Source organism: Vigna unguiculata, chromosome 11, assembly GCF_037176805.1.
Source record: "Vigna unguiculata cultivar grain cowpea cultivar isolate G323 ecotype 2 chromosome 11, ASM3717680v1, whole genome shotgun sequence".
Taxonomy (NCBI): domain Eukaryota; kingdom Viridiplantae; phylum Streptophyta; class Magnoliopsida; order Fabales; family Fabaceae; genus Vigna; species Vigna unguiculata.
In genome coordinates, this window is record NC_140802.1 from 43491718 (window position 1) to 43514062 (window position 22345).

The 22345-nt window shown below is 34.2% G+C and overlaps 3 protein-coding genes across 5 annotated transcripts; 2 read left to right on the top strand and 1 right to left on the bottom strand.

Moving 5' to 3' along the window:
* Nucleotides 1-1691: 1691 nt before the first annotated feature.
* Nucleotides 1692-7415, top strand: LOC114168573 (Plant regulator RWP-RK family protein). 3 transcript variants are annotated; one of them, XM_085668460.1, is made up of 7 exons: nucleotides 1692-2165; nucleotides 2819-2873; nucleotides 3036-4114; nucleotides 4546-4590; nucleotides 4802-5539; nucleotides 5666-5789; nucleotides 6027-7415. In XM_085668460.1, exons 3-7 carry the CDS (start codon nucleotides 3158-3160, stop codon nucleotides 7034-7036), a joined length of 2874 nt encoding a protein of 957 aa, XP_085524586.1. In that variant the 5' UTR covers nucleotides 1692-2165; nucleotides 2819-2873; nucleotides 3036-3157; the 3' UTR covers nucleotides 7037-7415. The 3 variants fall into 3 exon arrangements, with proteins under 3 accessions (XP_085524586.1, XP_085524585.1, XP_027909253.2); XM_085668459.1 differs by lacking the exon at nucleotides 2819-2873; XM_028053452.2 differs by lacking the exons at nucleotides 1692-2165; nucleotides 2819-2873 and adding an exon at nucleotides 2185-2693.
* Nucleotides 7416-8311: 896 nt separating this feature from the next.
* LOC114168155 (peroxisomal membrane protein 13-like) lies at nucleotides 8312-11396 on the top strand. Its single transcript, XM_028052889.2, has 5 exons — nucleotides 8312-8536; nucleotides 8971-9195; nucleotides 9307-9593; nucleotides 10271-10363; nucleotides 10765-11396. The coding sequence occupies exons 1-5, from the start codon at nucleotides 8518-8520 to the stop codon at nucleotides 10975-10977; spliced, it is 837 nt and encodes a 278-aa protein (XP_027908690.2). The 5' UTR covers nucleotides 8312-8517; the 3' UTR covers nucleotides 10978-11396.
* A 580-nt stretch (nucleotides 11397-11976) lies between these two features.
* On the bottom strand, nucleotides 11977-20472 carry LOC114169176 (P-loop containing nucleoside triphosphate hydrolases superfamily protein). The gene is made up of 17 exons (XM_085668690.1): nucleotides 20079-20472; nucleotides 19886-19976; nucleotides 19662-19780; nucleotides 19340-19530; nucleotides 18995-19205; nucleotides 18112-18352; nucleotides 17384-17775; nucleotides 16973-17084; nucleotides 16599-16795; nucleotides 16027-16369; nucleotides 15200-15297; nucleotides 14909-15127; nucleotides 14242-14481; nucleotides 13891-14100; nucleotides 13497-13766; nucleotides 13170-13379; nucleotides 11977-12616 (listed from the first exon to the last, which is right to left on the bottom strand). The coding sequence occupies exons 1-17, from the start codon at nucleotides 20361-20363 to the stop codon at nucleotides 12455-12457; spliced, it is 3591 nt and encodes a 1196-aa protein (XP_085524816.1). The 5' UTR covers nucleotides 20364-20472; the 3' UTR covers nucleotides 11977-12454.
* Between the last annotated feature and the right edge of the window lie 1873 nt (nucleotides 20473-22345).

A 22345-nucleotide genomic window follows, 5' to 3' on the forward strand; every position in this document is an offset into this window, starting at 1 on the left:
AACCACATAATTCTATGATAATATTAATAGGGTCAATAATTTCATTTGAAATATTGTTCGTTTTGAAATTCATATCTACGTGATTGTTTTGTCTTTGTAAATTGTCTTAAAAGATTAAAGAATAAATTATATTTAAAATTATATTTAAACTCGATCCCTAAACAATGTAAAATTATTAAGCATACCATAATTTACTCAATTTAATATGTTAATATGTGTGAAAGTATTTTACCATCTTATGTCATGTATTGAGAGTGAGAAGTCGTCCTATAACTCCTCTTTCTTCAATCCTTCATAGTGTCTCTAGTTTCAATTCCTTCACAAAAATTGTAATTTCTTATTAGACAAGCATAATTGAAAGTTGGATGAAATACATCAAACAATATGAAATTTCCTTAATCATTGAAAGAAGGTGTTTCTCGTTAATCGAGCATCATGATCCTCTTGTGAGACAAGATTATGCCTCATTGGATAAAGAGTTCCTAAAATGACTTTCACTTCTAAACCTCGAGCTTTCATTTATTTACAAAAAATGAGAATTAATAATCACTTCTATCTCTAAAAGAAAGTGTTTAAATCATACATTAGTTATCAAATACAAAATTCATGACACAATGATAAATTGAGAAATCTAATTAGCAAGATAAAATAAAATATTATCATTTCGTTAAGAAATGAACTTTAAACCAAAAACAAACATCGTTACAATAAATTATAACTTGTGACTCTCGTGTCATGTTAAAAATTATATTTAAAGTCTAACTCAATATTTTAAAATTGACTTATAAAATAAGATTTGTACCTATTATACTATAAATTGACTTTATCTTTACAACACACTTATCATACTATTTTTATCTTCTGTAAAACTTTAATTTGAGGAAGTCTAATTGTTAAATATAGAATATTACAAGGGAAAAAAAATGCAAATCTCACCCCAAAAAACCACATTAATTACTTTATATTGACTATTTTTTTCTAAAATAAAATAAATTAAGATATATTCGTATTAATTTTAATTAAAGCTATGATTATTTAACAAATACTTATAACTTAAAAATGTCAATACATATCTATAACAAAACAAAAATGAAAGTTGTATAAGAATCAGAACATAGAAAATTTTATTAAGAACAAAATATAAAAAATTTATTTGAGAACAAAATAGAAAAAGCAATTAAACATTATACTCAACTAGCAAGTTGTCATATAAGAGATAATTCATCATTTAGCTAATGTTAATAAACAATAAAGACTAAAATAGAAATATTTTTTTTATCAAAAATCAAAACAAAAAAACTTATTACGATATGCAAAATGGGGAAGTTAAAAGAATTTACTTACGCCAAATTAATAACACTGAAAAAAATTCTACAGAAGCAAGATATTAAGTATGAATCATTAAATATATAACATAAAAAAAAACGTAGAAAAATGGTTCCAAAATGACAATATGACCTACGGAGACAGCTTAGGGTTCGAAAAAAAACAAAAAACAAAAAGCGCATCATTCTCAACATCTGCACTCCATCACCACAATTAATATTTTATTTATTTTATTTATTGAAATATAGTTGTCTATCCATCCACAAGATTCTGATTCCACACGAATTCTGGTGGTTAGCTATTTCATGTCCATGAATTAATAATTAATTAAAATACAGTTATTATTACAAAGCATGTCTGGGAAAAAAAAGAAAGAAACTCTTGCATTAGAAGTTGGTTTTTTTCATTTATTTTTTCTGTTCTAAAAGTCTTTATCAGATTCAAACATGCAGATAAGATTTTTTTATTGTGTTCGTGCCTATATTAAGAACGGAGGCTTAGACAAAGAAGGGTAGATCACCACCATAAACGGTTTTCTATTTTTAGTAAACACTTTTTGTACTTCTAAGTAAACACTTTATGCCAAACTGCTGCAAAAATCATACACTACTCACTTCTCATACATTCCCTTTTATGGAATCTTTCTTTTTCACCTACTCTTTGCTACTATTAGCTTCCATCAAGGAAGACAGTTTCTGTCTGGGTTTGTGAAAATTCTGTATTTTGACTTCAAAGTTTCAAGCTTTTGGAATTCTAGAACAGTTGTTTCTTTTGGGTCGGAATGTGAAAGCTTGTCTGATAAGAGAAGACAGACATCTTAGTTCAAAAAACTCTTTCAGGTACTTATAGATTGTTCAATAAAGAGGTTACTCATGTTCTTGTGAAGAGCTTGCATTCACACTGACATTAAGTGCATTAGAAAACTGGGAGTTTCTCAGTATCATAAATGGTTGACACCATTTATGAATCCTTGTTCTTGGTGCATTAACTGTGTGTTAAATTCTTCTATTGATGCACTTGCTCTGGTGCAAGCTTTCAAAACCCAGCTTCATGGTTAAGTTTGTCTTTTGTTTTCAATTGGTTTGTTGTTTGTTTGATGTGTCGTGATGTTTTAAACACCTTTTGTGCTGAATTTGTTGTTATATACAGTTGTGCCAATTTTAAGATTGGATTAAAAAATAGCTTTAGGGCAGTTGGCGGCTACTCATTAGTTTGGCTGGCGAATTTTGACTGTAGGATGTGATGATTTGCTTATATTAATTCTTCTAATTAAAACTTTTACTAAAACGAGGACTTTGAACTAATGAATGATTCTTGAATCATGAATTCTAATTCCCCGAAGTTTCAAATACCAGATTTTAAGTGAGGTGATGTTTTTTTAATTACTCGTTATTGTTGCATATATTTTTTCTGCTCGGTTCTTATACTTCACAAATTATTATTAAGTTCCTGTGAAAAACCCCCTTTTAATCCCTTCTATTCTTTGTTAAAGAGATAAAGAAGATAAAAATGATATGCAGAGACAGAGACAACAGAGATTAAAACTGGTATGTGGAAGGAGTGACAGAAGATGTTTTTAAGTATGAAGATTATAAGAAAAGTATTTGTAGCCATAGATAACAAACGAATGGTTTAACCTTTTTTAATCTCTGTTTGATTTTGCTGTTTTACTTTCTGTGATGAGAAGACTTCTGCGTTATGATTTTCAGTGCAAACCTTGGAGGCTTTTAGGATGTTGGTAAACTGGGAAGAAGCCTCTGGTGCAAATTTTTATTCAAAGGGACTAACATAGGTCAAATTCTAAACTTCAATTTTTCTCTTCAACCAAACCATGGAAGATCATTTTTCCCCAAAGGGGAATGAAACTGGCTATTGCACATCACCCTGTGCACAGTTGGAGGAATCAACATCGGTTGATGTTGGGATGAAAAAATCTGCTTCAGAGGACATGTTTAGCAATTTCTCTGAGCTCATGAACTTTGATACCTATGCTGGTTGGAGCAATAGTTCATCTATGACTTATCAGAGTTTGGCAAATGTGTTTTCATCCTTTTCCTCAGCATCATATCCACCATCCGATGGATTGAATCTGGTGGAACATGGCAATGTTCCATGCTTCATGACAGAAGTCAGTGAAATTCACAATGGTATGGAAAGTTCTCCTAGTTGTGAAGAGAGAGGTATATTTCAGCAAATGGATATCCAACTTGGTTTCTTAGATGAAGCAAATGATTCAAATAGCTTTGATTCAAAACAAAATCGTAATGGTTCATATCAGCAACTTAATACCTCAGACATGTGCAATTACTTGATATCCAGGTCATCGGGGAGGCCACTTGATGATAGAATGTTGAGGGCTTTGTCCTTCTTTATGGAATCAGTTGATGAAGGAATGCTGGCACAAGTTTGGGTACCTATAAAGCATGGTGATGAATTCATCTTAAGCACAAGTGAACAACCTTATTTGTTAGATCCAAAGCTTGCAGGGTATAGAGAGGTGTCAAGGGCATTCACATTTTCTGCAGAAGGAAAGAAAGGATCATGTCCAGGGCTTCCTGCACGAGTGTTTGCATCACATGTTCCTGAATGGACTTCCAATGTTGGTTACTATAATAAAAATGAGTACTTAAGGTTGGACCATGCAATGAGTCATGAAATTCGTGGATCTATTGCTCTTCCTGTTTCTGATATGCATTCTCAAGAGCCATGTGCTGTATTGGAACTGGTCACTACAAAGGAAAAACCTAATTTTGACAGAGAATTAGAAATTGTTACTCATGCCCTCCAGGTGGGTTTTTTCTTCTTCTACTTCTAGTGTACACTTTAATTTCTGCAGTTTCTTCTGTTACTGCTTCTTATATTATGTCTGTTTAAGAAAATTTCTACCTTGCTGCCAAAGTATCTTATGTTGTTTTCTGTATATATTTGATGTTTATCTCTTGCTGTAGTTGAGGACAAGTTAGGAAAGAAGATTTTCTAAGCGTGTGCAGTCATATTTCTTGTGATCAAACTAAGATTAGTTTGCAAAAATTGGAGCCTTCATATCATACTAATCTATTTCTAGTCTATAATCATCCTTTCTAGGGTTAGATGTTTACTTGTATGAGAAACCTCTACAATTACTAGGAAAAGTAGCCTATTTCTAAGTCCTAGATATTTCCATATTATGTTATCATTGAAGGTACTAATGATAAATATCCTTATGATGACATTATGCAGCTTGTAAATTTAAAGACTACTATGCCTCCACGACTTCTTCCCCAGGTAACAATAATCCATACTATGATGATTTATCATATTGATCTTTCCCCACCGTGAAGGCAAAGCTAAACTTTCTGAATTTTCAATGATAACCTTAACATTAACTGACAGCTTTATAATTTTATCTGACCAGATAATAACCCTAACATATCTAAGTAATATATATGTGACCCAACAAATTTTAACACTTATTAGTGGTTTTTTTTTTCTGCAGTGTCTATCAAGTAACAAAAGAGCTGCTTTAACAGAGATAGTTGATGTGTTACGTGCGGTGTGTCATGCACATAGGTTGCCACTAGCACTGACATGGATTCCCTGTTGCTACAGTGAGGGAATAGGAGATGAAGCTGAGAGAATACGAATCAAAGAAGGTCATACAAGTTTGGATGAAAAATGTGTGCTATGTGTTGAGGAATCAGCTTCCTATATAAATGATGGAGCAATAGGAGGATTTGTTCATGCATGCGTTGAACATCATCTTGAGGAAGGGCAAGGTATAGCAGGGAAAGCTCTTCAATCAAATCATCCATTCTTCTACACTGATGTGAAGACATATGATATTAGTGAATATCCCCTTGTTCATCATGCACGCAAATATAACTTGAATGCTGCAGTTGCAATTCGGCTAAGGAGTACCTTTACCAATGATGATGATTACATATTAGAGTTCTTTCTGCCAGTGAACATGACAGGGAGTTCAGAGCAACAACTTTTATTGGATAATCTCTCAGGTACCATGAGGAGAATTTGTAGGAGTTTGAGAACAGTTTCAGATGCTGAAATAACAGGAATAGAAGGATCCGTAGCTGGGTTTCCAAAGGAAAAAATCACATATTTTTTTCCAATGTCCAGAAGAAACTCTCAGATAGCATTTATAAATGATGATCATGATTCGGTTCAGAAGATGTCCTTGAAGGCATCTAACAATGGAATTGAAGATGCTCATGGCCAGGTACATCTTGAATTCATCTAACAATGAGTTGATGTAGAAAAAACTTCATGGAATATGCTTCAACTTTGTAACTTGGTGTGATGATTTCGGGATTGAACTTTGACATCGTAGGAATTTGTGTTGTAGGTGATGAATGGACCAAGAAAACAGATTGAGAAAAAGAGAAGTACAGTGGAGAAGAATGTTAGTTTGAGTGTTCTACAACAGTACTTCTCTGGTAGTCTGAAAGATGCTGCAAAAAGCATTGGTGGTGAGACCCTGATGTTATTTCTGTTAACTTCTTCACATTTTTTCTAACTCTGATTAATGTTTTTGGGTTATACGAGGATGTTTGTCATAAATCATAAATTCACAACCCTTACTTTTTTTTTTTTGAATTTGGAAGATCAAAAGAGGATTCACTCTAAACTTTAAGAATCAGAAACACAATCAAGTTTTCTGAGAGATAATTCTTGTTAACAGAGTCAGTTTTTTCTTCTTTGAACAGTTTGCCCAACAACTCTAAAAAGGATATGCAGGCAACATGGAATTTCAAGATGGCCATCTCGGAAGATCAATAAAGTGAATCGTTCATTAAAGAAGATACAAACTGTGCTTGATTCTGTCCAGGGAGTGGAAGGAGGGTTGAAGTTTGATCCTTATACTGGGGGGTTTATAGCTGGAGGATCACTGATGCAAGAAATTGACACACATAAATATATTCTGTTTCCTGAGAAAAGTGCTGTGAAAGATCCTAAGCAAGCAACACAAAAACCAGTCTCAGTAGTTTCAGCACCAGGCAGCACTAGTGAGAATTCAACAATTAAGTTGGATGATGATGATGGTGTTTGTTTGGTGGGAAACAAGATTGTAGACTCAAGAAGTGTACTTTTATCTCATACCAGTGAGGGAGGATTGAAAAAAGACAATGCTTCTTCTGATGATTGTTGTGAAGGTTCAAAGTCAGTGGCCAAGGCCAAGAATCAGGATTGTCCTGAACAAACATGTTCAATATCCTTGGTTACTGATGAGGCTGAAGTTGGAGTAGATGGGGGAGAGGGAATTGAAGAACATAACCACCTTAATTCTTCAAGCACCACAAACTCATCCAATGGCTCTGGCTCAATGATGCATGGCAGTTCATCATGCTCTCAGAGCTTTGAGAATCAAAAGCATTCAAAAGTAAAATCAACTTGTGTTGAAAGTGAGTCAAAGATGATTGTGAAAGCTAGCTATAGGGGAGACACTATTCGTTTCAAGTTTGATCCATCCGCAGGTTGTTTGCAGCTATATGAAGAAGTTGCAACAAGGTTCAAACTCCAAAACGGGTCATTCAAGCTCAAATATCTAGATGATGAAGAGGAATGGGTGATGTTGGAGAATGAGTCAGATTTGCAAGAGTGTGTAGAAATTTTGCATGACATTGGCACACGTTGTGTGAAGTTTCTGGTTCGTGATGTGGCTTGTGTTTTGAGCAGTTGTGGCAGCAACAATTGCTTCTTGTCAGAGAGTTCATAGTGTGTGGCATGTTCCATGGCTTCAACAATGTTTTGTTATTTTGTCACATATGATTAGGGTTTTGGTTCACACTTGATTCTACTCTAATAGCCACCAATGACACATGCAAATTTTTTCATTTTGTGTGAAGATGTTGCAAGTGTCATTTGTGGCCATTGAGTCATATATTTGTTACAATGCTATCTTCTAAGGGTGGCTGTTTTCAGTAGATAGAAAGATAAACTCACATGATAGCAGTAGCATGTTGAATATGTAGTTTTCTCTGTATGCTTTTTATAGCTATAGACAAGACTAATGTAAATAGCTCCATCTTAAAAAAGAATCTTCAGTTTTATAATACATGGTGAATAAAGAAAGTTAAATACAACAAAGAAATCTATATTCTTATTGTCTTAATATATATGAATTGACCTCAAATTTTATTTGTAGTTTTATATATGGTGTTTTATATCTGATGACTAAAGATTTGTTTAAAGATATATATTTAAAATTTTGGTTTAGTTAGTCGGATGGTACCTATTTTTGTTTAGATATGTCAATTTGGTACCACTTTTAAAAATATGTCAATCTAATCCTAATTTTTTGAAAAAGTGTCTTATTGAGATCCCTTTCAGACAAAAATGACTAAAGCCTTTAATTTAATTCATGACTTTTGCCATTGATATAAATATCAATACTTAATTTTGTAAGTCATTTTAAATATCAATAATATTGTTAACTGTGTTAATAATTTTTTGTTGAAGATGACCTAATTGAGGTATTTTTGCAAAATTTGGGACTCAATTAATACCTTTTTTAAATCGGATACCAAACTGACACATTTCAATGAAAATAGGTATCATCTGACTAATTCAACCTAAAATTTAATATTATTTTTTTATAAGGTAACTATGTTTTTAAATTGATATTTTATATCAATTATTTTCATGCCTGTTTTAATCTAAATAATATTTTTACATCGTCCAAAATATTTAAAATTATTAAAGACAGAATAATTGATAAGTTAAAGCTTTGAGACCAACTTTTTATAGAATTGAGAATTCACATGTGGAGGTTGGCTTTTTTGAAAGGGAAGAAAAACGGAAAACACATGGTGGAGTAAAAAGGTCGGAACAACATAGAAGAAGCTTCTTGGAATAAGTAATTAAAATTATTTATCATAAGAAAAATTGACATGCTTAATCAATAAAATATTTTTTAATATTTTAATTATTTTATTGATATCCCTAATTAAATGAGTTCACATCATATTTTACCTTTTTATCACAGAAACAAAAACTAATGAAAAATGAGGAAATGTTTTCACCGTCCAGATCCACTCAACAGAAGATAAATCAATGGCTGAAATCCAAGTAATTAATTATTAAAAAACCTTTTTTTCTGAGATATTGTTGGATTAGCAATAGGAAAAAAATTGTACAACGTATAAATCGAGTTGAGTTGTTGTCTGGAAGAGCTTACGCTCTCTGATCGCAATTCGCATGGAACCATCAGCTTCAGGTTCATTTCGGAAAACCCTAAATCTTTTAAATTTCTTGTTTTTCTAATTTCGTTGATTAAAGAAAAGGGGTAATTAGTATTGCTGTTGTTGTTCTAATTTTGCTTGGTGAAGCCAAATGAAAATAAAGAAAAGGGGTAACAGCCACCATCACCTTGATCTTTTTGATTTGCCTGATTTTTGTGTGGAGATTATTAGTTAATTAAATTTCATAGTTTTGCGTCTAATGATTTGGCAATTCTAGCGGTTCAGTCAAATGGGATTAATTACGATGTAGTATTCTGAACATTATCAAAAAGAAGTGTGTGGTTTGTGTCGGCATTGGAGACAAGCGAGGTTTTGATTTGTGTTTCCTGGGTGGTGATGATTATGGAATCTGTCTTTCATCCCTCTTCATGGGATTTCCTTCCAACAATTTTATAGTTTTGTGTTGCAGCTCCACCTAAACCGTGGGAGAAAGTAGCATCCTCATCTGGGACTGCACCTTTTAAACCCCCATCAGCAGGTAGAACGAGTGATGTAGTTGAGTCTTCAGGAACTGCAAAACCTGGGGAAATAGTTTCAGCTTCCAATAACACTGCAGCTGTCAATAGGAATTCTCTTGGAAGACCTCTTCCCACAAGGCCTTGGGAGCAGAGTTATGGAACTACCAGCTATGGAGGTGTCTTTTTTATGTTAAATTGCTTCTAGTCTCACATATTTGGCTTCCTGTCCTTTTGGCTTTTTCCTTGATTTACCTATTTTTATGAATCTTTTCATTTATGATTTACAGGTTATGGTTCTACAATGAATTACAATTCTGGATATGGATCTTATGGTGGAGTGGGAGGGCTTAGTGGTGGAGGAATGTATGGCAACAGTATGTACAGGGGAGGATATGGGGGGCTTTATGGATCCTCTGGGATGTATGGAGGGGGAATGTATAATGGTGGTGGCTTTGGTGGTCCAATGGGTGGTGGTTATGGCCTGGGTGGTGGTCCTTATGGAGCTGAAGATCCCAATAACCCATATGGTGCTCCTTCATCGCCTCCAGGATTTTGGATTTCTTTTATACGTGTGGTGAGCAATATAATTTTCTGCCCAATTACTTTTTTCCTCACTAATTGATTTGGGTTCTCATGTCCTGGGTTACTGTAACTAATTACTAGATCATAAAGTAATGTATAATTCCTTATTACTAGTAAGGTATTTAATATTTTGCTAATTATTTTTTTGATATACATCAAATTCTCTCTCATTTCATAATAACCTTAATTTAGTATAATGCATTTCTTTTGTATGTTATTGTACAAGAAGAAGCTCAATCGGTCAATCCTGTCTGTGTTCCATTGTTTGTGATAATTACTCGTCACTTGAGACCGGATGCAACAGAAACTAGGATATTATTAATCTTTGGACAAAACTTAGATGTAGTTCCTTAATTTTTAAGTATGTTCAGTGCTGTTCTTTGATTAACGTTGGAATTTACCATCAACAATTTGCGTAATATAGTTCTGCATTTAAAAGTGAGTGCAGGTTACTGAGGTAAAACTACTTCTTTCATTAATCTTAGTATAAATATCTTATGAAACTTCCTATTTTTAGGTGTATTAGGCCATTCAATCAGCATTCTAAAACGGACACGTTATTTTAGATCATTTTCTTGGTGTACTCTATTCACTGTTCTTCAACCGCATTCCCCTCCTTTGAAAATTTGCTTTGCATTGGCTTATTCTTTTTTCCCTTTAAAATTGTAGATGCAAGGCGTGGTTAACTTCTTTGGCAGGATTTCAATTCTCGTAGACCAGAACACGCAGGCTTTCCACATGTTCATGAATGCACTTCTTCAGGTTTTACATTCATCTTTTTCTTTCCATTTTGTGTTCCTTTCCTTCGTTAATTTGTTTATATTATACTCTATGCTGTAATGGCTGTTTGAAGCTCACAAGTAGTCTATCATCTATCCTATCTTTTTTAATTCTGTTAATTTGAAAACCTTACTAGAAAAAATCAAAATCAAGTGATTTAATCAAAGCACAATTTGATTGATGGATGTATTAGTTTCTGTTGTTTACTTTCATTTCACAGGGCATGTTTCCAACTGTGATAGTCCTTGGCCAAAGATCACTTGTGTTTTCCCTCCTTTCAAATAAAAATGCAGATTCTCTGCCAAATTTTTTTGTGTTGTCCCTCTTATGAACTTTCAAAATAGTATATTGAATTTTATGTTAATGCGATCGTATCTTGACAGCTTTTTGACCGGTCTGGTGTATTGTACGGAGAGCTAGCTAGATTTGTGTTGCGGTTGCTTGGAATCAAAGCTAAACCCAAGAAGATTAACCCTCCAGGTCCAGATGGACTTCCACTACACAGTTCCTCTGTAAATCATAACTATATTGAGGGACCAAAGGCTGCTCCAAGTGGTTCCTGGGACAGTGCATGGGAATATGATACCAATAAGTGATGAGATGAATCTGTTTTGCGGATAAGAGAGAATCCAAATACAGTACAAGGAATTGAGAGACAACTGAAGCAATGCAAATGAAGATACTGAAGATGTTCAAGCCATGCTTATCCTGGAATTTTCAGTGTGCATTGCTTAGATGGATTTTGTTTTACGGGAAATGGATCACAATGGTAAAACAAACCAGCAAAACTTTACCTTTTAAGCATCTGCTCGGAATTTTGTAGGATGCTGTTTGTATAGATAGTTATGGTACTTTGTATTTCAAATGTTGCTTAATCTGTTGGGGCAGACAAATAGAAATAAGCAAATTGGGTGAAAAAAAAAAGATAAAGGCTTCCAGAATAAGTGTTTTAGAAACTGATTTCTTATATAATTTTTGCATTACTGAGCAATCAATTTCATATAGATTTTATTAAGTTCTGAAAATTGCTTCCAGAATAAGTGTTTTAGAATATATAAACAAACGAAAATCATTTCCACGTTTTCTCTTTTGTTTATTTAAACATAATGTTCAAGTGTTTTAAGAAACAATTCTTTGGGAAATAGAAATGTGTCTGTGACTCAAATCACTTTTAAATATACCGGGAGAAGCAAATTTAAGAAAAAAAGAACTTTTTTAACAAACGATAAACAAGGAAGGCTAGTTTGACATACTCGTAATAGCAATTCTTTCAAGTGTGACAGTATCTCAATAAAAGAAATTGTGGTTCAAAATATTTCAAGATTAATTGTGGCTCAAAATAATTTGGATAAATCTTTTATTTTTATTTAATTGCTTATAACTAATTTCATCAATGTTTTCAAACAATACAAATTTAAAATAACTGAATACTAACTTGAATTCTATAACATTATATTTTGTCTCAGATTTTCATTTATTTTTTAAATACAAATAACATTTTTTATCCGTTTTAGACACTACATAACTGGTAATTTATAAATTTACCCCTTTTTTCTTCCTAATAACACATCCAATAATATTCCGTAAGCTAAAGATAAATAGGTAAAAGCTTGTAACACTAAATAGAAATTAATTTTCCAAGGAATTAGAAATAATTTTACACAAGCCAAAAATTGGTATTCATACTAACTGTAGTAGAAACTACCAAAACTCAAAACAAAATTGTCTAATAACTGACCCTATTTTCGGTGAACAATTGACACTAGCAGGACAAAATTTGTAGTGCAATACATGTACTTGCAACATATGATTTCTAAGCCTGGATCACTGACTTCCGACTCAAGCAATTTTATATATCAATGTTGCCATTAATTCCACAGATTCATACCACCATTTCCAAATTAATCTACTTGATGCTGAATACGTCGTGAACTTTGTTCTCTTTTTTGATTCCTTGATGCACGAAGATCCAACCGCATGAACCATTCATTTCATGTTTCTCTTTTTGTGGAGGTTACATGTCACAAAAATTCATTTACCTCAACAATTTCACAACGAATTCAAGTAGTAAAGTCAAACCTCTGCTCTTCGAATTCTCTTATTCTGTTTGTCTTGTGCGCGGTATTTTTCACGTCTTTCCTCTCTCCGGCGCTTCTTCGACAACTGCTCGTCTTTTGCTCTCTCTGCTTCTAGTTCTTTCCTTTTCTTCTCTTCCTTAAGCTTTCGCTTTTTCATCTGCAAGGAGCTCAGAAAATAGAGTATGTCAAAAGGCATGCAAAAGCGGTGCTTTAAAATGGAAAAAATAAAAATAAAAAGCGTCACATCATAACAATGTCACTTATTATGAATGGTATTGCTAAAGAACTCCAGAATACCGCAATGAAATTACAACTTAGTCAACTGGAAATCAGTTTCTCAACAACTCAGTAAAAATGATTATTAAGACCTATTAACCATTGATACCTTGATGCAAGAAAAGGAAAAGTGATAAACCGTCAAGACTCATAATTGAGTTTTAAAAATTACATATTAATCCAGTATTTCCAGAGGACGAGTAACCATTAATTAAGCTACAAAGCCATTGGCTAGTGCTGGCTTTCTTTGAATTGGAGTGTGAACTAAACAGCAAATCTACTGTGTTTGAAGTAGATTCATCCTTAATTTTAAAAAGACTTCAAATCCATTAAATGGAACAAAAATACTTTCAAGCAATGGAATATAGTCCCAAGCCAGTTGCACAGTCTGCTTGGAAATCTTGAATAGAAATTCAATCAACTGACATACTTACCTTGTCACTATTTATTAACTGGAGATGTTGAACAAGAGCGTGAACTTTGCGCTCTCGTGGTTCCATAACAACACCCCTTCCCCTTCTCTCTTCAAGTAAGGGCTTCTTTCGCTTGGGTATATCCTTGGGTTTTGATGCAAAGGGAAGACTTGCTTGAAGAGACTTGGGAATCACCAATGGATTGAACTTTCTATGTTTTCTTTCAATTTTCTGGCAGAAGATGAGAATGAAAATAAGTCGACAAACTATAAACCATATGGGCAAAGAAACGTCTCAATGCACAGCAGGAAGGGAAAGCATTCATTAGTATCAAACTAGAACACATACCTTGTAAAGTGAATCTTTATTTACAGGAACAGGAAGATTGTGTTCTCTTCTCAATTCTGCAACGGTCCTCATTCCTTTCCAGGTCTTTTCACGAGGCTGCAATGCAGTTGTCAATGGATTATAAAACTGAGGAACTTCCACTTGAGTCCATGCACGCAGGAAAACAATGTCACTCATCAGGATTTTATCCTCAAAAGTGCACCTAGCAATTCCTTCTTTAGGTTGCCCACCCTTCTTTTTTGCTTGATTACCTATTTCTTCTTTTGCGGCCTGCCAGATGAATACATAACATAGGACAAAATAGACGGTAAGTCATACGTATCCAACTGCTGGAACTACCAAAAAAACCATCAGTATAATGTATGTCACCATCTTAACAAGACAATAAACGGACCTTCTTGACCTGCCCCCTGATCCCACTGACTGTTCGAATAGCTGCACCTTCAAACCGAGCTACTTCAAGATCTGAAGTAAACATATCCTTGATAAGTGCTGTCTTCTTGAATATCTTGCATGGATAACCAACCAATTTGATTTTCTTCACTATCCTTGCTGCATGATTAAACTCAAGCACAACTGCAGTGGCAGTAATCCTAAATGTTGCCTGATAAACAGAATACATCCTCTCAGAAACTTAGCAAAACAATAACATCGAAAAATAAAAAAGGAATAAATTACAAGTAAAGATCCCATGAATTGACAAGACCTAAGAAGGAATATTTAACAAAGGAATGTAGCACCAGACCTGATTGTTCGCTAAATTCTGAACAGCTACAACCCCAGTGTTGGGAGGAGCAAGAGGGCCCCAAAACATAGCAAGGCAATGCATGTGTTCCGGAGTGTACTTAAGCATACGATGCCTTCCATTGGTATCCTCAATGGCATAAACTGGGGTTGTCTGGTAACGCCTCCATCCAACAGATACAATGATTGGATCTCTAGTCTTCAAAACTTTCTTGTGCCACCTGTGCCGCTTTAACCTTGTCTGGAACCAAATAGAAACCAAATCTCAAAAGTTCAAATTTCAATCAACTTCTAAAAATGAACTCAACGCTGCTATTATTAAAACGTGTTTTAGAACCCAAAGTTTTATTTTATACACAAACAGCCCTTTACATTCCATTCCTTGCATAGAGGAGATCCACGTTACCATCCTAGTAAACAATTATAAATAGACACTATTCCAAACATAAATAGTACAAGAAACATTCATTTTGAAACACTACCGAGTTTTTTTATGGTGACAGTTGATTCGTCACTTGTCCTTGGATTTGCTTTAAACAATCTGGACTAATAAAAATCCCAACCAATTTACTTTTAAAGAAAATATTAGTTTCATTGACCTTAAAATGTTAATAACACTTGTGAACTTAAACATTATTAGGAATTATACTTCAAAAAAATTCACTGACCTGCATATATCCAACGTTTTCCTCCCCTATACCAACCCCTCCAACCAATATTGGATGGTAGGGATCAAAGTATTCAACCATCTCGCAAGGAACATCATCAATCTCCAATCTTAGGTATGTCCCTGTTCGGAACCCTTCTATCTCCAACCGGGTATCTTCATCAAGATCATTGAGTTCAGCTATATTCCTTTGTTTCTGGAGCTCAATCTCCTCCTTCAACTGGCAGAAACCAACACTTATTAGCCAGCCATAATAGAATGTGGTAGTTGACACCTAATGTTAGCAATTTACCTTGTCAAAATAGCTACTTTCATTAGCTTGACCACGATGGAACTTGCGTTCACTTTCATTATCGGTGTCTTCTTCTGGTGACCCAGGGTCTTTGTCAAATGTAAATAACGGAATTAAGGTAACAAATTATAGAACTATATTGCACCCAACAATATGCTTTTAGTTCAATGAGTAAGCATCACACAGAAAAGTAGTACATCATACCAATGAGTCGGTGTGTTTACATTTCACATCATTATCATACCAATGGCTGAGACATTAGATCCATTACATTACCCAAAAGTGTAGGGCAAAGGGTCTTGATCAAGATTTCTATGTAGTCCACTCATCACTGATTTGGGTTAGACCCTTAATCATGTGAAAGACATCAAGTTTTGGCAGGGATGGCCGAGGCATTAGATACATAATATTACCCAGAAGTTTAGGGCAAAGGGCTTTGTTGAAGTTTTTTATGTAGTCCATTCATCACTGATTGTGGTTAGACCCTTAATCATGTGAAAGACATCAAGTTTTGGCAGGGATGGAAGTAGACCATTACCCAAAGTCCACCATTACGACAATTGCAAGGCAACATTATTAAAATATGGCATAAATTGGCAATTTATTTTCTAGTCCTGTGGATGTTTTTATTTCATGCCAGTGCATGTTGGAGGAAGGGTTTTTTACCTTTGAACAAGACAGAAGCTATGTGGAATTTAAAAACGTGATTCTACCAAACTCGGAAGTCAAACCTTAAAGCAATAAATGAACATTTTTTTCAGATGAAGTCGTAGGTTACTAGAAGTAACAGTTCATGTTGAATAAGTATATGGAGAGAAAAAAAGGATATTGAGAATCAAATTTTGCACGGAGAGCACGTTTCTTAAGCCTCCGCTCCTCAGCTTCCAAATCATCTCCCTTTAGTGTTGTTGCTGCAAGAGCATCATCTGTCTGATTATTCTCATGCTTTTCTCCTGTTTCCAAATCTTCAAAGTCACCATAGACATCTTCATTTTCCCCTTCAGTATTTGCTGTTTGTAATGCATTTCTGAGTGCAGCTTTTGCCAAATTTCCAGACACAAAGCGGTTGCGAATCTCCTCATCCCATCTCTGTTGCACAAATTGTGTACACTTGGAACAATCCTCAGTGTTGATCATTCCATCATCATCCAATCCATCTCTCATGCTTTGCTATAGATTTTAAAGACAAAAAAGCACAACACGATTTCTTAGTTCATGTATGTACCAAACAAGAACATATTTTGTGAGCTAACAAAGGAACAAATTTAAATAAGGGTTTCTAAAAAATACCAACATGTACATTTCAAATGTGGTGTTTCTAATTATCATTAAAGGAAAGAAACATGATAATTACATAAGCAATTTGGTACAAGTCCTAACAAGGTAGTAATGGACTAACCTTTTTCACTTCTTCTATGGGCTTAAAAAAGTCATCATCACTTTCCTCATCTCCACTATTCTCATTCTCTGAGTTTGCTGTGGTTGAATTATTAGTAGATTCCCCATACACAAGTTGCATCAAGCTAGGAGCTTTCCGTGAAAGAGTTCTTTCTGCCAAAGACTCTTTCCACTTGGAAACATTACCCATGCCATTTTCTAAGAGAAAATCAAGAGAAGTCAGAAAAGATATCAAGAATCTAGCTTCAGATACAAACATTGATTGATTTATCATGATCACCTAGACCTAGTACTGAAAATGGCATAACACATTGATACAGACAGACAAAAATGAAAAAGATATAAATCTTAACAATACTATGAGGAAAACTGCACCATTTGTGTCATCATTATCATTATCATTATCATCTTCCTCCTCTTCTTCTGAAGATTCTTCGGAAGACACAAGATCATCACTTGCAGCAGCATCCTCATCTCCTTCTGAATCCTATCAACAAAGTCAGTTTGAAATTGAGTGCGGCAGAAGAGCATTGTCAATGCAAACTGACATAAATATCAAATGAAACAAAAGCAGAAATAGTTTTACTCAAACAGAAGTCAGTAATTCAATGAGTTTTAATTTGGTCAACAGTTCAATATAGTATAAGCTTCACCTCATATACACAAGATACCTGGGATCAAATAAATGGAAAGGGAATGACCATAACACAATCTATATCATAGTTCCCTTATGTTAGGTATGAGTTGCTCGACTCAAAAAAACAAACAAAATTGCTTAAAGCTTACCATCACATCACTTTGATCAATATCATTTCCAAATATGGCTCTCCGCCTTCGTCTTCCATCATGAAACTCAATATGTTCTTGTATTTGGTCTCCTTTCAAACCATTACTATTTGGTGAATCTTCATTGTCGGAATCAGAGGCTTCACTCTCTTTCATGTTGTCTTCTTCATCCTGATCAGATGATTCTGAACCATCTGAAACCTTTGTGTTTATAACAGCTTCATTCTGTTCTACATCCTTGTTTTCACCATGTGCGTCAGTAAGAGCTGCTGATGACACTTTAGACTTTTCACCAAAAAAACTGATAGAGCTGTTCTCCAGTTTTTCATTGATAGAGTATTTGGTATTCTGCAGGGATTTCACTAAAAGCTCTCCTACATCTCTGTCCTTTCCTGTCAGAAGCATATGAGATAAAAGTTTAATAAAATATTGAACAAGGCAGAAATCAGAGAAGCAAAACAAAAACACTATTGAGGTATGCACAATAGACCTGAAAGTATAACAGGTAATTGTGTTAGAATGATGCAGGTAGAAAATGACTACCATAGATAACTGATGTCGTATGATTGCAATAAGACACGGTGATAAAAGTTACAAACCAGCTGAATACCTCAACTTTGTAACAGAGGAACCACCACCATATGATCATAATATGATTTCACAGACAATGATAAAATAATTGAAATATGAGAACGGATAAAATACAAGGAAAGGAAACTAACAAGAACCTTTGCTTGTCATAGCAGAGTTTTCACCATCAACTTTTGAGAATTGAACAAGGTGGTCGTTAATATTTATGTATACAGCATCTTTGTCATACAAAAGATCCCCAAGTCCAGACATAGGAGCATAGAATAATCTTTCCTTATCCCGCAGCCCTTTCTTTTTTGCAGCAGATGGGAGAGGACAAGGATCCGGTAAAGCAGTAATAGCAGTTAAACTATAATCACCCACTCCTGCTATGTGTACCTGATTTCCAAAATTCAAAACAATGGTTAGACTACCAATAGTTGAGGACACATAAACATAATACTTTAATGACAACATGATAACTGTATTTCTGTAATCAGATAGTCCAAGTTGATTAAACACTTCTAGCATACACCAAATTAAAACACTAAAACCAGTGAATAAATGAATTCCTTTTTATATAACATATACATTCAAATCTTTTGATGAGAAAGGAAATAGCTTTTTCCGCAATTAAGGGGGAAAATGGTTGCATTATAATGCATAAGTAGAAAATAAATAGTAAATTATAAGTTTGAAAAACATGTATAAAATAAATGAAGATGTTTTGAAATTAAATTTAACCAAAATTAGCACAAAATTTTAGATACACGAATATTAGGATTTAAGATGACAATTATATTTAATTTTTTCCCCTTCAACTAATTGGTTATCAATCAGTACTCTGAGATAAAACCAACGGATAAAGCATTGTTCAAGTCAAGGCAAATAACAGTGTGAACTTTGAGCTAACTATGAGATGAGGAATCATCTCAAGTATCAATTGAGGACCCTGTCCCTGGTGCATTCTACCAAAATTCTAAATTCTAATGAATTTAATTTCAAGAAAAGGAAATAATACAGTAGAACTGCTAAACACACCTTATTGCCCTTTTTCAAATTACATCCTCTAAGATAACCATAAAGGGTGACTTTTCTATCACATTTATCATTTACATGCACTTTTTCAGGAGGAGTGATGTCTTCAAAACGGTCAACTAAAACATAGGGGTGGGAAGTTCGCCAAGATAAAGGATGAAACTTCATGACTGAAATAAATCGAGCAAGATTGTGCACTTCCCGCTTAACATACCTGTTAAATTAAGAAGTATTAGTATTCAAAAGAAAAACTACTAACAAAGCTTAGCAGACACTATTAAGCATTAACTTGCACAAGTAAAAGAACGAACTGTATGGTAACAAAACAGGTTTCTTCTGACAACTTACTTTCCATGAATTAGGCCTGATAAGTAAAATAGTTTAGCACCATCGTATATCTCCGTCCAGAAACGGTGTTTAAGTCTTTGTTTTGTTTTCCTCAACTTTTTCACATCCTTGAATTTATCAAGATGGGTGAGAACCCCCATGACCTTTGGGAACCCATGAACTTGCAATATATTTAGGAACTCAAAGGTTTCCTACAAAAGAAGCAAATATCAAAAAAACAACATCCTTATTTTATAAAACCAATGCCAAGACAAATCCATCAAAATCCCACAATAGCAACACTACAAATGGACAACCCTATCATCATTCACAAGCAACTCACCATTTCAAAACCATAACTCCCATCTATGAGAAGTAGCGCTAGATCTGCAAACTTTGCCGCGTCTATCATGCCATTGATATCATTTGGGCATTCCACAAACTGAACCCGCCTTTGCTTTCCTGCAGGTGAAAGAAAAATCATGGTTAACCAAGCGCAGAGAACTAGTGAAACACACAAAAGTAAATTTACAGATAGAGGCAAAGTGTATAAAAATAATAACAAACCTGAGACAATAGTGAGTGGACCTCGAACATCGGGTAAATTATGTTTAGTGTAATGCTTAACCAGGGATTTAATCAACAGTGACTTCCCAACCTGGTATCAAACCAAACACACGAAACAGCAAAGGGCAACATTAAGAACTAAGTGCACTGAGTCCAGTTAAATTATAGTGAAAGATAAGAGAATACTAAGCACCTGAGGAGGACCCTGCACGACGACGACGTATGGAGCGGGTTCGCCGTAGGAGCGGTCAATGATGGGAGCGTGAAGGCGGCGCTGCTCTTTCTCCACGGCACGTGATTGCAACCGTTTGGCTTTGTTGGAGGAAGAAAAAGCGAATGCTTTAGGGTTTTGGCTTTTCTGATCCTCTCCTCCGGCATCCTGATTCTGCTTCTTCTTACTCTTCTTCTTGTCGGATTTGGAACCGGATTGGCGATTTCTGTGAGGCCTGTTGGATTGATCGGCGTCGTTGACGGCCATTGAAAGAGGTGGCAGAACTCTGCCACCACTGTTTGGTGAGGTTTAGGGTTTATCGGCTTCGATTTCAGAACGATAATGGCGGCAACGGCATGTTTTGTACAATGCCCCGAAAACCTACCAGTTGTTTTTATATTTATTTAATTAATCTAAATACTTTGTTTACCCTTTATGTTCACAAAATAAAAATACAAAATCATAATATTTGTCTACGATAACGAAATAAAATGTGGTAATGTGGGTAACAAAAAATATGTTAAATATCTATACCATCTATAAAATGGATTCACTTGTTTTTTACACAATTTTTTTTTATTCTTTAATAATTATATATTTTAAAAGTAGTAGTGATTCTGACGATGACAATTAATTATTTTATTTATAATAAATATCAAAATCTTAAGAACTTCATTTTTTTATATTTTATTTGTTGTCTTCTAATTTTATTTCTTTTATGAGCTTGCATATAGCGTTTAAGAATTCAAAATAAATATTTGTTTAATTATGATAGTTAGGATGTGTTTTGATAATTGATCATGATTTTTTTATATGCATGTGAAATAATATGTGGGAGGTAAAATTTGTGAGAAAATATTATTTTAGTTTATTCAAGCAAGGAAAGCTAGTTTATTTCTAATGATTGTATTGTTATAAAATTGATCAATTTGAGTTGTGTTAATATGATTTTAAATTGTTGATCTATTTGCTTGTGGAACTCTTTTGGTTGTGTTAGGATCATCCAATTTGATATAACTAATGTTATTTTGACCTCGTAAAATTTTCACTAAAGATAAGCTAAATTGACCTAGATTTGGGTGACCTAACTCGGTTGAATAAAAGTCGTTCACTTATACGACATTGGACGATACCACAAAACTGGCGAACACAATTTGAAAAACACAAGTCAAAGAAATATAAAGGTCGAGGGTGCCACTTATGAACTATCACAGGCTTTTAAGTCAGTGCCTCCTAGGAGGTTTAGTGTCAAGTGCCACCCACCGAGTGTTAAGCATTAGCGTTAGGTGCCATTTATTACCCCACTTAAAACTCAAATCCATGGTTTTTTTAGACTCTTGGTATCAGGCGCCACATACCCAGTGTTAGGTGCCACCGTATTTTCTTGTTCTGAGTCATTTTAGGGAGATTGAGAAGTTAACTGTTGGATAAGGCTACAATTTTGACGGTTGGTCCTCGACACATGATTATTCACTTTGGTAGTTGGCATCTTTGATTAAAGGCTTGTGGTTAGATAAATGTTTTTTACATATTTGATATACTTATTGGAAGTAGTGTATTTGAATATTATGCTAATGCAATAGAAAATAAATGACTAATTATTAGTATTTAAATTAAAATAAATAATAGGTGATTGAAGTTATGTGATGAGAAAACTATGAGTGATATGTTGTTATGTGGCTACTTTATTGTGAGTGTGTTTACCAATATGGTAATGTTTACTTTGAAATACTATGAATATGAATGAAATGATGAGGTAATTATTCTCAATATGGGAATATTACAGTATTTTGGTTTTGAGTGGGATGTATTGATTATAAGGACTTAGATGAAATCATGTGATCTACTAGCCATTGGATTCATATTGATAAATATAGCTAGTTGTGAGAGTCAATAGAGATTCATATATAGAGTGAGTCAATTGGAGTTGAACTCATGAGATATAGAATTTACCTTGTCAAGCTTTGTGGATCGGGCAAGGTCTGAACATGTTATAACTATAACTTATGAGATGTAGGAGTGATTAATCAATGGTAGGTGCAAGATCTCATGGTGCTAGTAAATACACCAGTCATCCGGATGTTATATTCATGGTTATTGGTACATGAATGGTGATGGGGAAAACAATAACAAACAATATACCAGAGAATGCAGCGGATATAATTTCCCCTAACTTGCAAGAATCTATGAGGAGCAATAATCAAAGAGCAGCAATAATAAACCACCAAAAGCACAAATAAAGGCACCAA